Raw genomic sequence first — 15,412 nt, 5'->3', positions numbered from 1 at the left:
CCCCCACCCCATCACCATGGGAGAGAGGTGTCCCCAATCCTGAGTAAGTAAGCAAGAGGTCAACTTGCTGGGCTTTGTTTTGTTTCCCCCCTTTCCTTTTTTTGGGGGTCATATTAGATTGATGACTGTCGAAAGGTGTTTTTTCTTCTCATTATGAATGTCCCAATGCATTGATGCTAGCTTATAAATGATTTAATTTAAGTGTGTGTGTGTGTTCTTCATTAGTTAATGAATGAGCTTATTCATTATTTTATGCTGACAAATTATATACTTAAGGAACTATTGGAGCTCAGTACATGCAACTGAAGCAACTTCATATTTAGAGATGGCCCGGAACTGCTGATGCAGTCAAATTTCTCCACGTTTGGAGCCGGAGGCAGATGAAAACCTTCCAAAGATTTGGAGGGGAGCAAAGTCCAGGCAGGGGTACTTAACATTCAGCTTGGGTGGGAAATTGAGTCTGTTGCACTTATGAAAAACTGCTCCAAAGGATTGAGAGGTCCTCTGGGAGATGGCATGAGGACAGTAAAGGAAACCAGTGACAGGAATGAAGGAGCCAAATTTTCTGAAATCTTATAGTGTTCAAAGAGCACTTGCATATCTCCCTCCATGGTCAAACATACAAGTTGCCCCCACATCCGGGGTAGGGATGGATGAGAAATTAATTCACATTTATATGTAAGGTTACCCAATCCACACCTCCAGGAACCCAACATGGACCTGAATAAAATTTGCGGCCAGGAATCTGTACATTTCCAAACTTGCAATGCCATCCACACATAAAAAAAAAAACAGTGTTTGATAACCTGTGTTCAATACCTTGCTTAGATGTGTGTGTGTGTGTGTGTGTGTGTGTGCTGTCTGTTTATATATGTGTTTATATCTGCTGCTTTCCCCTTCTTTGGTTTGCCAAGAGAGAATGAAGACATAAGGCAATGAAGCAACTAAGACATAGGAGTGCACAAGGGGTGTGCTGGGTGTGCCCAGGCACACTAATGTCTCAAGCAATAAGCACCGAATTGAGGGGAGGCATTGAGCAGGGATCCAGAGGGAGATCCAGGCACAGTGGGGATGTTCCTCCAGCTGCCCTCTGGCTGCTCCACTATCACCACCCCTGGCAGCAGGAGCAAAAAGGAATCACTCTGCTGGGAGCCTCTCTGCCAGGAGTCACGCTTCAAAGAGACCAGGAAGAGGACCCCTGAGGGCTAACATTGCCTTATAAGCCCCTCCTCTGGCCAGTGTCACCACAAAGCCCCAATAGTGCTGGGGCTTGAGGAGCGTTGCCTTATTCCCCTCACCTGCAATGGCCCTCCTGCAGTCAGGCAATTCAATAAATGTTTGCCTTTAAAAAAAATCCCTGGGTGCACACCCTAATGAAATATGCTGTGCATGCCTATGAACTAAGGGCACAGTATGATAGACTGCATCCTTTCTGCTTTGAAGTTCCTGAACCTGGAGGCTTCTGAGATTGCCATGCCCTTCTGGGCTGAAACAATCTGCCTCACTGTCCTCCGATCTCCTATAGGACACGTTGGAGGGGATGGAAGGTGGCTGGAAGAGGGTCAGGATAAATCATATCCTGGCCCTTCCGATCTCCTCCCCTCCCCTCCCTGCCCACTAGAACATCACACTTTTTCCCCCTCTCCAAGGTCTACTTTCTGACCTTGGAGAGGCAGCTGGTGCAGTTCTCTCCACGCTGGGTGCAAAGGGCCACCCAACTCACCCTTCCCAGATTGAAGCACTATCTCTGATGTCATAAGGGACTTCCTGAGCCACCCTATAGTCCCTGAGATGCTTGCCCAGGGACCATAGAATTGCTCTCTTAGTACCCTTAAGTCACACTGAGACTATGCAACTCACTCATCGATTGGGCTTAAATGAAAGCAGTAACAAACTCTTTAACATAAAAGAAATACAGTCAGATAATTAATGCACAATCATCAGTTACTAAAGATTCAAGTAAAAATAATAATTATTAGTACAACTAGGTTTGTTGAATATTTTATGCACCTGGCAATACTGAAGTATTTTGTTGATATGTATTTCTACCAAAAATGAGATCTGGAATTCGAAAGAACTGTTGTTGTAACGAAAGAGCAACAACGCTATGGACATCCACTTGTTGATTTTTCCAAAGTCATTGAAAGAACCCACTTTCTTTCACTGATTTTATATGTGCACGGCATCAGGTAATAGCACAGCTTAGTCATCGAATTCTTCTGAAGAAAATTCAGTGGACGCTTAGGTTGCATTTTCTGAACAATGCCAGCTGCACCATAACCTGGCTGTTAATCTTTTGGTTAACCACAATGTTTTGACTAATTCCAATGTACAGGGTTTAAGGGCCGTTGCTTAGGTAGCCAAAATGGCAATGCACAAGAAGGAGGCATCAGCAAGGCTTGGAGCGAGCCCAAAAATAATCTTTAGAAAGAAAATGGAATTGTGGTTGCTTAGCGGCGTGAGAAGGCTGAGTGGCTGTAAGGGAGGAAGAATGGAAGAGCTGGAGGCCCATTCCACGTTGCACCATTTTGTTGCAGTTTCCACTTGTTTAATGAGAGATTTACATTTCAACAAAGGATTGATCATACATAATGTATTCTGCCCCAGTATTGACAACTGATTCACACAACCCTTTTGGCAGGATTGTTTCAAAAAAAGCTGGCTTGTCCGTGTGCCAATCAGACGTTGATGCAGAGGACCAATTTACATGTCATGATAAGCCACACTGAAAATGAGCCAAAGTGGGTTGTTTTCTTGCTTGCTAACCTAGGTCACTTCACCACAAAGTTACCTTAAATAGATCAGTTTAATTGAATTCATGGAAGCCATGCGATGATCACACCTAGCAATTTCCAGCACTGTCCTGCATCCACTTATTATGACAAAGTTTATTGCCCCAGTCCATTGTCTTGTTTCTAAAATTACTTTGAGAAGTACTTCAGGGCTGTTCCTTGTATCCGCCTGCATCTTTTCTGGAACAATACTTTAAACTTATAAATAGCAAGCCCTGAAAGGGAATGATGCCAAGGCAAAGCTGTTGGAATGGCAGTTCCCGATCATCATGATGATTTTTTATTTTTTAAAGAGGAAGTAGGTAAACTTTACAAACATTACTTCTCCTCTTCCTTTCCAGGCATTGTTGTCAAGTACACAGCTTCTCCAGATGCTCAGTGAGTACTGCTATTGACAAGGACCACTGGACTATAGAAGTCACTGCTCAATGACATTTCTGTGTCATAGATACAGAATTAAAACTAAAATTAGATGCACGTTCCAAGCAATGCTTGGAAAGTGCCCTGTCATTCAGTGCAAAGGCTGGATCATAGCTGAAGCTTAAAGCTCCATCACACCAGGAGTTAACACGCTCCCTACCTTCACTTCTCCGCCTATGTTTTAATTCCTCAGTTACTTCCGCTTTTCAAGAAGAGGAAGTACACAACGACCACGAGGCCCACTGAGTCCACTGTTCTAATGGCGCTGCCTCTCCTGCACACAGCAGGAGAGAGCAGTAATTCCGAGTATAAAAAAAACATTGGACTTAATAAGGGTGAACAGTATGAGACCAACCATACTGAGCTACTATAATGCTAAGATTATCTCCTATTCTATAGAAGTCCAAGATGTGGTTTCAAGATGTTACTGAGGCAGCTGTGATTTCAAAATAAATAATCTGGGAAGGAATATTCGTAAAAATGTACTGAGAAGCAAAATTAGCTTGACCCAGCTACAAAGGTAACATATTATTGTTAATGACTGATTAATATTAAATTATATATTAAAAATATTGGACTAAAGCTAATGTTACACAAGTGGACTTACACTTGTACATTTGGAATTTCTCTTCCTCACCTCCCCTTTGAAGGCCCCGGATGCCCACCAGATCTGCTCCGGGAGGGTTCCACAATCCTTTGGAACAGATTTGAAGGTTCACAGGGGAGGGGGGCTTGCAGTGGGAAAGGAAATTTGATCTGCCAGTGGTATCCAAATACCCCCGTGGATACAAGACATAATGTAAACTACTCCTTGGGAGATTTTGGATTGTCCATAGCAGAAGGATTACAGAGATCATTCTTAGTACAGCAGCTTAAAACAACCGTAGCATATGAAAAAGACATTTGCAAGCAGGAACAGGATAAATTTCTGCTCTGGAAAGTGGCCAAAAAGGTTTTAAATAGACAAATAAATTTGCACAACGTTCATGGAATAGATCCAGTGCCAATGACAAGTAGCTGGATTTCATGAAGGAATTTCCTCATTTGTTCCTGTAAAAGTTGCGCAGTATTTGTGCTCTTTGTTGGGGAAGTGGGGGAAGAGGAGGATGTGGGTGGGGAGAGAGAAGAAATTCTTGGAAATTGGTACCGATAGCACTGCACAAGTTGATACCTAAACTTCATTTATCTTTCTTACTCTCTCTCCCCGCCCCCATCTCTGAGTCCTGAACTACTGCACCACTTTGGAGAGAAAAAGATCAAGGAGGTGAAGAAGAATCCAGAGATTAATCACTGTGGGCTTTCTTCTAGTCACTGTTTATTGTTGACACTGTAAGAAACTGTAAGGCACTGTTGAAACTAATACCTGCATTTACATAATTGGACAAAGTGTGAGTTTAAAAATTATCTACTTCAGCACAATCAGGTTGCTGGGTTAGGGGAAGCAAAGATGGGACGCATGAAGCGCTATATTGAATATATATCCAGACATTGTCCTGTATATTCAATCATCCCAGTCCAGCTGAATCACAGCCAGCCCAAGATATTTTGCTTCCTGAGACAGAGCAGCAAATGGAGCTGACCCCGTTCTCGCAAGTCAAGGTGCATCGTATGCTAAACCAATCAACTTATTTTGAGACCGGAGGCGGAAAATCTCAAAAGAGCCTCTCCCTCTTTCTGGCAGTAAAAATACAACCCCATTAAATTAAATGACTAAGAATTTGCTGCTTTTTCATGACACCCAGGCCACAGCTAGACCTAAGGTTTATCCCTAGATCGTCCAGGGGTCAAACCTGTTCATCTAGGTGACACACAGGGGATACAGTGCTCAGGCAGGGGTGAACCCTGGATGATCCCAGGATGAATCTTAGGTCTAGCTGTGGCCTCAGATTCTGCTGCCTCAGATGGCCACCTCACTCTGTCTAATGGCAGGGCTGGCCCTGAGCTGCAGATGCCCATGGCTCTGGTGAGAGCACAGATTAGCTTGTCCAGGAGGAGAGCGCAGCACTGTAATTTTCTGATTATGTACAGGTAGCCCTTGTCGCTAGATCAGGCAAGGAATTGCTCATGAAGCCCTAAATTGTGCATGGGTGCCACATCTAGCTAAGAATGGAAGCCTACTGCTGCACACACATGTCCCCTGCTTAAGGAGATGAAGGAGTTCTGCAAAACTTAGTAATAATTAGGGATGTATGAGAAATTCATTTCAGTTTATTTTTGATCAGAATTTTCTCAGTCTGCACCTTCCAGATCGAAGATGGATTCAGAAGCAATCTGTGGCCAAAGTCTGTATATTTCGGTGCTTGCCATGGGATTCATGGATCAAAACAACTACATTCAACAGCATGCGTAGATTTGGAAAAAAATGCACTTGGAATATGCATACTTCTTAAAAAAGTACACAGAACACTTTAAACAATGAGAGAAAAGCCGTATACTTCAAAGATGTGTGCATTCACAGGTAAACTATACTTTGGTCAAACCATAGTTTGTCAAGTTTGCATGAAAAATTTGCCACAATGGCAGAGGGAGGGAGGGACATAATGCCAAACCATAGTTGATGTTACATCCAAGCAAACTCATCATATTGTCTTTTCTCAAATAGTTTTAACTCCTGCCTGAAATCCGGGAGAGCCATTGCCAGTCAGTGTTGGCAATACGGGGCAAGATGGATGAACGGTCTCATTCAGTATAAGGCAGCTTCCTAGTTTCCTATGAATATTGTCAAAGGTTGGACTCTGAATAAATGATAAGCCAAATAAGGCAAAGAACTTGAATTGTAAATCTTGAGGCAGTATTCAAAAGTGTCAATGAAACAAGTCTCTGCAGGCGCTCTTTGGGAATATTTATTTGTGTTGACTTAGGCCTTAATCCGGAACATTTTTTTCCTGGAAGCACATCCTACTGAATACAAGCAGTAGACTTCCAGATGGATGTCTGTTTCTTAGTAATGAAGTTTTAGCATATATATTTTTATCTCTCCTATAAAAACAATGGCAGATAAGGTCTAAGACTGCATGGATTTGTATCACAATATCGTGAGAGCCAGAATGGAGCCATTCAGACTGTAATGCTCAAGTATGACATACTGTATTTCACTCTGTATACTGATTACCCAGGTAAATTCTGGGTCTGCCATAAGGTTGTACAAGAATTTCATTCTTATTTGCAAATCATACTAACATGTCCTGCTTACAGTCCCAGGAATACATTTCTCAGGAAAATTTTGCAATTTCCAAACTGTGCATTCATGTTCAGAAGTGCGCACTTGTGAAAACGACCACTTGCACACATGTGCAAATGCTGCATTATCCCTCAAATCCACATTTTCATACTTCAGCCTATGCAGGGAAATGTACATCAGAAAAAAAAGTGCATTTCAAAATGTGTGCATTTCTTTTTCAGCTGTGAAAAACACACTTTTTTTTAAAGTGCCTTTTCCTTGATAAAAAATGGATATTTTTCCCTGACATGCTCACATGCGGGAACATGAACAAGGTGAGCTAAGGTCTGAAGAGGAATTTGAAGAACTACACAAAGCTCAAACATCGCATATTCGCTCATCCCTGGACACCCAGATGCTAAAAGCCCTGGTCAGGTACCCAGCCTGTTCATATGAGGGCTAAAGGTGCGTGGACAGGTTAAGCACACCTTGGCTCCAAGCACACATGGCTCTTCATTAGACTGTGATGCTTTTAGCAATAAAGTCTGAAGGGAGACTGTACCTGCACTCCGTTGAACATGCCTACACCCCCCCTTCAGACCTTGGGTCTAAATATGCAGAGGTCAAAAGAAGAATTCGGTGTGCACGGGCCTTGGTGGTGGGGTTGCATAAATACCCCTTGCTCCCATTATACTTTTGGCCCTTCTGTGAGCAGGCTGAACACCAACATAAGGCGAATGCATCCCCAGCTATCCGTCTCCTTTCAGATGAAACACTGTGGAAATCTAACGCAAGCCAAGCCTTACTGTATGACTTCCACATCTCCATTTGTAGAAAATGTTTACAGATGTTTTCTTAAGGGAAATACATGAACATTTTGGTGCATGCCTTAGCAGCATGCATTGAGAATGTTTCTTTGGTGTCTTGTGATGCCAAGCCTTTAAAATGTTCTTCTTTTAGACAGCTTTGTTCAGATCTCATTTCCATGGTAAGTAGACATTAATAGACATTGTGTGTGTGTGTGTGTGTGTGTATTTCCTGTTGGATAGAATGGAAAGCAAAAGAAAGGATCCCACATTGATAATTATTGTTATTATTATTATTATTATTATTATTATTTATTTATTTATTTCTTACCCGCCTCTCCCTTTGGATCGAGGCGGGGAACAACATGTGCCAACAACAGACAGCCTTAGCAAATGTTATTCGATGATACTGGGTTGTGTTGATCTTTTACTTTTCCATTTCCTGTACTGTCACTTCGAGTGAGTCACTTTTGTGGCCAAGGCGCAGAGGAAAGGATATGGTAAAAGGACAAACAGAAACAAAAAGATAAGAGATGGAATTTCATGACCGAAGTCTGAAGTCACAACAAAGAAAACTTAAAGTTTTTATTAGGTCTGTGCAGACAGCAACTGCGACTTCTCTCATCTTTAAAAAAGGGGAAACTCTTTATCATTAAACCAGCAGTGCCGCTGTGTTCTTGCTAAAACCCCATGCATTTTGTTGAGGCTCACTCCATGGTTCAGGTCCCTAATCACAACAAGCTGCAACCCTTTTGAGACATCACATACATGTAGACTGAGGGCCCTTCCAGATGGAGGAATCATAGTGCCAGTACGAATTGTACAGTAGTTCCTTCCTCCGCCCCACCCCCCCGTGTAATTTCTGCAATAAGAAAAAAGTGAGTAAAAATCAGTGGGAAAACATGGCAGGGTTATAAATGGAAGACAATGATATTTGGACCCTCTGGAAAACGTTGTGAGTGAGGAACTAGAGGCTGGTGGCCTCTATTTCAGTGGGGCTGTGAATCCATCCTGATTTTCAGTCAGAACTTTAAAGGAGCTATCTAAGGTGCTGAACCCTGGTCCCAAAATGGGTTCAGCGCCTTGGATAGCTGCTTTAGAGTTCTGACTGAAACCCAAAGCAGATTCACTGCCACACTGAAATAACAGCCTCCAGCCTCCACTAAAGAGAAGCACTCAAAAAGGGGGAGCCTCACCTGGAAGCATCCAGAATTCAGACTTGGAATGGGGTGTGTGGATGATGCCTCCTGGCCCTATCTCTCCATGCACATTCATCATAGCTTCAGAACGGAAGTGAAATGCATACCACCTAGGCCCGTTGGTCCTGTTCATGCCCTGTAGACAGCTTGCACATGTAGGCTCTGCTCAATTGTAAACATCAGCCGTGTGCATCTTCTCCACATTTTCTCCCTTGGGCTAAAGAGTGTTTGCCCACATTTTTCAAAAGTACGCTGTTGAATCCATTTTGGGGTGCGGGTGGTGATCTGCAAGCTCAGAAATGTACAGATATGGACTGCAGATTGTGTTCAAGTCCATGCTCAGTCCGGGAGGTGTGAACTGGCTAAATCCTGAACTGAAATGGATAAAACCAGTTCACACATGCATTTATATCCCTTGATTTCCCTACCCTTGAGTACTGTGCACCTCCAGAATGGTGTGGACGGATGTGTGTGTGTGTGTGTGTGTGTGTGTGTGTGTGTGTGTGAAGTGAATCTATTGAAAAAGATTGTGTTTGAAGTGATGTAGAGAAGAGATAGCACTTCTTTTATTAATGTGTGGGATTCATCTGTGGTGGCCCATTCATGCAGACAGTTCAACTTGCAATGGGAAAGATTCACCGGAAAATAAAGAAGGAGAAAAGGAAGTCTTTGTTTTTAAACAGGCTGTGTTTTTTGGTTAGTCACCATTTAGCATTAGTTAAATATTAGACTGAACTTAGATTGACCTAAAAAGCTTTAGCAGCATCCTCCCCCACACCCACACCGGTTTGTGTGTGTCCTTTGTACATGGAACTAATATTGATTAAAGGGTACATCTACACCAAGCAGGATATTCCACCATAAAAGCGGTATATAAAAGACAGGAGCCACACTACCACTTTATATTGGTATTGAAGTGCACTGAAGGATCTACACTACTGCTTTATAGTAGTACTGAAGAGCACTGACAACTGTTGGGGCTCATGATACATCTACACCAAGCAGGATATAGCACTCTGAAAGCAGTATGAAAGTGATATATGATATGTGTCAATGGGCCCCAACAGTTGTCAGTGCACTTCAATACCGCTATAAAGCAGTAGTGTGGCTCCTGCCTTTTATATACCACTTTCATACTGTTTTTATAGTGGAATATCCTGCTTGGTGTAGATGAGCCCAAGTGTGTTTGTCCACAGTTTTCAAAAGCACACTGTTGAATGCATTTTTGGTGAGGAGGTCTGCAAATTATATTGCAAGCTTGGAAATGTATAGACATGGAATGGAGATTGTGTTCAGTCCAGGAGCTGCACACTGGGAAGCACTGATCAAAAATTAATACATCCCTAATCATTATTAAGGCAAGACAACTGCTAGAAAACAAAGCATTCTATCCTGAAGGCACAGAGAGTAATCTTTGAATTGAACCGACAGGATGGCCATACTAGTGCTACGTAACCAGGCCCAGCTACATAACCAGTCACAGAAATGGTACTCTGGGCAGTATCGAAATGATGTTGTGCTAGCAAAAACCAGATTTTGAACTATGCGCAAGAGGAGATCTGAACTAAAACCACTGACGTGCAAGCGGTTGTGCAAGTGCTTGTGTAATGAGAAGATCTGGTAGCACTATTTGAGTTTGAGGAATGACACCATTGGATCCTGCCCTCTGAAATTATGTTCTTTCCCAGGCAGGATTTGGAAATCATTACCTTCTCTTTTTCCTCTCCTAGTATGTAATATCCCATGGCTTTATGTTTGGCTAGTGACAGCAAGTGTCCACTAATTTGTCTCATTTCTTTCCTTGGGATTTAAGCAAAAAAACATTGTTCTCTGGATTGGCGCTCGTGATTATATATATATAAAAGTCTTTTATAAAGTTGTAAGAGCTCCTGCCAATAGTTCAAGCACATTAAAATTGACATTTTTAATACCCGATCTCTGTGCTATTACATCATCATTTGAGATATTATTGGCAGTGATCAAACCCCTTCCCATATATGAACTTTTCTCCATCCACCTCAGTCCGTAAAATATGGGAATAGAGTTTATATCTTGACATATCTTCCAGGTGGAAGTTCATGACCAATTTCCAGGGAACTGAATCATATTGCTAAACCTTTTATGTCCTATTTCCTTTTGGATTAACTGTGTTCTTCTGTGTCATATTCATTTACGTTGTTAATGTTGTCTACTCCTATTATGAATTATTTCCGGTACATGACAAGGCCGATGAGTCATTTAGACTTTGACACACTTCCCTGTTAATGCAGCTCATAGTCAGAAATGTTGATGTGTGGTTGGCTAATGACACATGGGTGGCAGGGGTGGGAATCAAGGCACATCAGCCAGAGCCTATGTACAGGTAGCCTAATAACAATATCTATAAAAAATATTGCATTCATAGTTAATGCAATTAAATATGATTGTATAACATTCTCAATCAAATGCATAGCACTTGTCAATTATTCCCGTGAAATTGCGCTCATTGGCTAAGATATTGGAAGGCAGGATTAATTCTTGCTGAATGATAGTACAGAATATGGTCTTCATACTTTTCTTATTTCCACAAGTAAAGACACAATCCTATGTGTGTTTAGATAGAAAAAAGCTGGCTGGGGCATGCTGGAAGTTGTAGGCCTTTTTTCTGTCTAAACATGCATAGGATTGCACCCTATGAGTGTCAGGGTACAATTCTATGGGCCCTTGGAAGGCATCCTTCTGCTCCTGCATACTCCAGACCCATCATCCACGTCTGTCCTATTGCACTTTCTGTTAACTTTGTGTCAACTGAGCAGCAAACACTGTTTCTTAATCATAACTCCCTAATTTCTGAATCTAACCTTCTGAAATTCTGCTCATTTTTTTCCTAGTGACACCTTTTTCAAATAAACAATGTTCATAGATATGTGTGTGTGGGGGAACAGCATGGAGTAGGGGAAGGGGGAAAGACTTACCCTCCCACCCCAATGTCAAGACTTCCCTTCCACAAGAAACATTGCACCTATCCTGAAATTTTGCAGGTTTCTTAACTAAGGCCACCTCTATGCTGTATTTCATTTTCATAACAATTGCCCACAAGGAACATAGGGGGTAAGTGCATTACCTTTTGGTAACCATCAATCTGTACATGCTATTCTTGGAAAATAAATAAATCCCTGCATTTATTCATTTGCATCTTTGAAGCCACATTCGCCTCAAAAGGGGCAATTATGCCTGCAAATTTCATCGAATTCTGCCAAAAAATAAAAGAGATCCTGGCAATTTGCTTTTTTAAAAGATAATTTTTTAAAGGTGCCTAGCTCCATTGAATTCAATGGGATTTACCCCGGAGGTAAAAACGGAATCCTACTAACCTATCTCCAGCTAAATAAAGCAATTCTCATCTATATAGTTGCAGTTGTTGTCCATAAGTATATATAATGAATGACTGCTTTCTCCCTAGAAGTCCAGTTCAGTCCTTTCTATTTAGTATTCCTTCAAAATATGCAGGTAGTTGTCCATTCTCCCCCAAGAAGTAGAGATTTCAGTTGGCCTTTTAGCACTGCTCATGTCTTGCATCCTAAGCTGTTGATTTATTTAATATATTTGTTCATTTTATTTATTACTTGTCTATACCACCTATTAGCCAAATCTCTCTTAGCTTTGTTTACTCATAAGTATGTCCCACTGTGCTCAGTGGGACTTACTCCCAGGTAAATAGACATGATTACATCTTTAATTGCTGCACCTAATACACAGCAAGCAGATTAAGACACCTACATCCACATATCTGACAATCCACATGGGGAAAAAGAGATGTTTATCTGTTAAAATAAACAGTTCAAAATGGAAAAAAAATATATCACCAGCTACTCACCATACAATCTGCAGTGCCCAAGACTTTCCAAGGGGGACAGGAGAATTCCAGGAGGAGTGTTGTGCTTGCTTCTTTCAGCTTCAGAAAGAAGACCTTGGGGTGGGGCGGGGGGAGAGGAGAACTGAGAAAGGAAGGGGAGAGGGAGAAGATAATGGGAGAAATGTAATCTGATCTTCCTGCTTGAGCTGTTAGTACAGCTGCAAGAGCCTGATGTGGCTGCGCAGCTCTGAAGTTGCCCCTTTTTGTTCTGGAGAGGCGCTGGGATTCCAAAGGATCAGCTACAACAAGGAAACATGACAACTTCCTGTTCAGAACACAGTGACCCGGCCTCTGGAATAAACTCCCCCCTCCCCTCCTTCTCTGTCTCTCTGTAAAACATGCTCTTCAATGTATGGGAAACAGGATGAACAAAGACCATACATAATTCAGGCTGCATTCACAGATACCACTCTTTGGTTTTTTTTGTTTTGTTTCCCAAATATCTCTAGTCCCAGGCTAAAGGGTACATTTAGAGCATGTTCAGACTTGGGTTGCATGGTACTGGATTCCGTAAATTCCAGCTCTCCCTGTTTATCAGGGAGCTGCCTGTATTTTCATGTAGCTGTCCGTGGCAAAATGCCGTGCCTGTTTTGCCCTTTGAAAGAACGGTCGGTTGTCTTTTAAAAATTTTTTTAAGGCAGAGCTTGGACAACCAAGCACTTGGAACTCTTCTGGTTTTGGCCCTCTGCTCCTGATCCACAGGGGGTGAATGAGGAAAGAGTGAGAATTTCATTTCAGTTTGGATTTGATAAATCCTGGCCAAGATTTGCACAAATTTCCATGCTCACGGCAAAAAGAACTTGAGATTAAACAAATTTGAATGTGGGAGAAACCGAAATAGACAGATTTGTCTATCCAGTTTGCAGTGATTTGCTCTTAGAAGTCTGGGTTTCAAACCCTGTGTATGATAGTGCTTAATTAGAGTTGCCACTTCCTTCTTTTGGGCAGGCTCCTCATCTGTAACAGCTAAGGAGCAGACAGGCACGTCACAGTCCTCTCCATGCTGGAAATAGCTGTGCCTGCTGGCTGGTGCAGGTGGGTGAGATATTTTTTTTCAGTCCGTTTTTGAGAAGAATTTACCAAATTCTTCATGTTTGGGAGAGACAGAACTTGAGATTTAAAAAGTCTGAATGTGGGAGAAAGCAAAATTGACAGAATCACCCATCTCTAATATGGATGCCTCTTGACATTATGGCATGAATGTAGATTTAACCTGTGAGAGAGAGAGAGAGAGAGAGGGGAGGGGAAAGATCAGGATCATAGCCACAGTGTGCAAGGGAAAGGATTTAACTTCCCTCCCCATGGAAATCTTGGCCCCTGTCAATACAACAACGGGATTGCTCCTCATTAAATATAAACCCAAATTTTCATTGATTCAAATCTAGGTAAAGAGCGTCACACTGCAGCAGCAACAGCAATTTATCTCATTTTTTTTATACTGCAGTTATTAATGCGCACATACGCACATTCGCACATACGCGGCTATGGTTTATAGATGAGGCAAGCTATAATTTCTATCTGCGGAGCTCCGCACATTCATAGAAGAGGAAAAGCGAGTGGGAAAAGGAATGAGGCAGCAGAGGAGGATGCGAGCGGGGGACTGACAGGTCTCCTCTCTCTCGCTGCCCATTCCCCGCTCCTTGTTTTCATTTTTAAAGTTCCAACTTAATTCAACATGAAAACAGCAGGAAGGAACGAGGCAGCCAGAAGACACGATAAGTGGGAAGGCGGGAAATCAGCCAATCACTTTGTCCTGCCCTCAAAATTACGCCCACATGTCAAAATGCAATTTAACATCCCCAAGGACACATAACTGAGATGCGGTGCAAATTCGGACATTGATCAAAAGTCGTGGTAAATTGGAAATGCAAATATGTGCATTATCGCATTAGAAACCTTGCACTGTGGCAAATGGATGGCTGCATCATGTGTCCTAACACACACACACACACACAGAGCATTGTGTGGCAGACCCCCACCCACCCCAAACAGCTTACTATCTAAAATAGACAATAGGAAGAAATGGCGGACAGGAAAGCCAGAATTGCATGTGAATAAATGCAGTTACTCATTAAACCTGGCTAGAACCGTGATGAACTGAAAACTGAACAATATGAGGTCAAATTTTAAGTAATAATTCCCTCCTCACTCCCAGTTATCTGAGGTAGAAGGAATGTTCAAAATGACAGCATGATTCCACCAGAATCAACAAGGTTGGTTTATTTGTCCACACATGAACATTTCCCCCTGATAGGGGTTCTATGAGGCACTTTTCCCTCATGGGGGGCAGGGGAATGAGTTGTGTATATAAGGCCCAAGACTGAAACAGAAAAACTCGATGAGATAGTTAAATGTACAAAACCTGCTGTAATAAGCAGAAACCCTGTGATCTTGAAATATTTTCTGCCTCACATAATTTTACAAACACACACACACACACACATGGTCATAGCAGTGAGGGAAATATTTATTTTGACTATATACTGACCTTCAGGTTGGGGGGAAGGCAGCGTGCAAATTCCTATTTGTGGACATCAAGTGCAAAATGAAGGGCAGAGGCTGAGGCACCATTTCATATATCAGTAGGAGGTGGAAAGTTTCTCATTATGGTTCAAAGCCTTGCTGTTGGGATATCTAAAGATTAATTAGGGGAGAAAGCACCCATATTTGTTGCGGTTACTTTTTCATTTCTCAGCATAGTTACTGCAGTGTTAATAACAAGCAGGTCAAAAAGCCACCCTTCCCTTTCTGATGAAGGAATGTGTGTGTTGGCAGGCACACAACTAATACACAGGTCCATTTACTCAGTAGGCACATATGAGAATTTTGTTTCAGTTTGCAAATCACCCACACTTGCCCCATTCGCAACCCCAAATGTGAATGGGAGTGCATTGCCCCCCCAAATATGTTAGCACTTTGCCAAACTTGCAATTGCATTTGATTTTTTAAAAAATGTGTGTGTGTGTGTGTGTGTGTGTGCATTTTCCCAGTGTAGTCGGTGTGTGTGTGGGGGAAGTGCACACTTTTGAAAAAATATGCACCTAGACTTCCTGTTCCCCCTTCCTGTGCCCTGATTGGCTGCCTGCCCACCCACCCCCAAAGGCAGCATCTGATGGGCTCAGATCAGTGCTACTCAAAAT

At 42.2% G+C, this 15,412-nt stretch overlaps 1 protein-coding gene across 3 annotated transcripts in view; it reads right to left on the bottom strand.

Moving 5' to 3' along the window:
• Window positions 1-12,490, bottom strand: part of TFPI (tissue factor pathway inhibitor) — a 45,600-nt gene extending 33,110 nt beyond the window's left edge. For all 3 annotated transcript variants that reach the window (XM_063116283.1, XM_063116282.1, XM_063116284.1), the window contains exon 1: window positions 12,234-12,490. Coding sequence is in view for 2 of the 3 variants with exons in the window: in XM_063116282.1 (XP_062972352.1) it covers window positions 12,234-12,236 (3 nt within the window). In the remaining variant the exon portion in view is untranslated. The remainder of the gene's footprint in view (window positions 1-12,233) is intronic.
• Between the last annotated feature and the right edge of the window lie 2,922 nt (window positions 12,491-15,412).

Source organism: Elgaria multicarinata, chromosome 2 (genome assembly GCF_023053635.1).
Source record: "Elgaria multicarinata webbii isolate HBS135686 ecotype San Diego chromosome 2, rElgMul1.1.pri, whole genome shotgun sequence".
In the NCBI taxonomy this organism is placed as follows: domain Eukaryota; kingdom Metazoa; phylum Chordata; class Lepidosauria; order Squamata; family Anguidae; genus Elgaria; species Elgaria multicarinata.
This window is presented reverse-complemented; position numbering and strand designations above follow the sequence as displayed.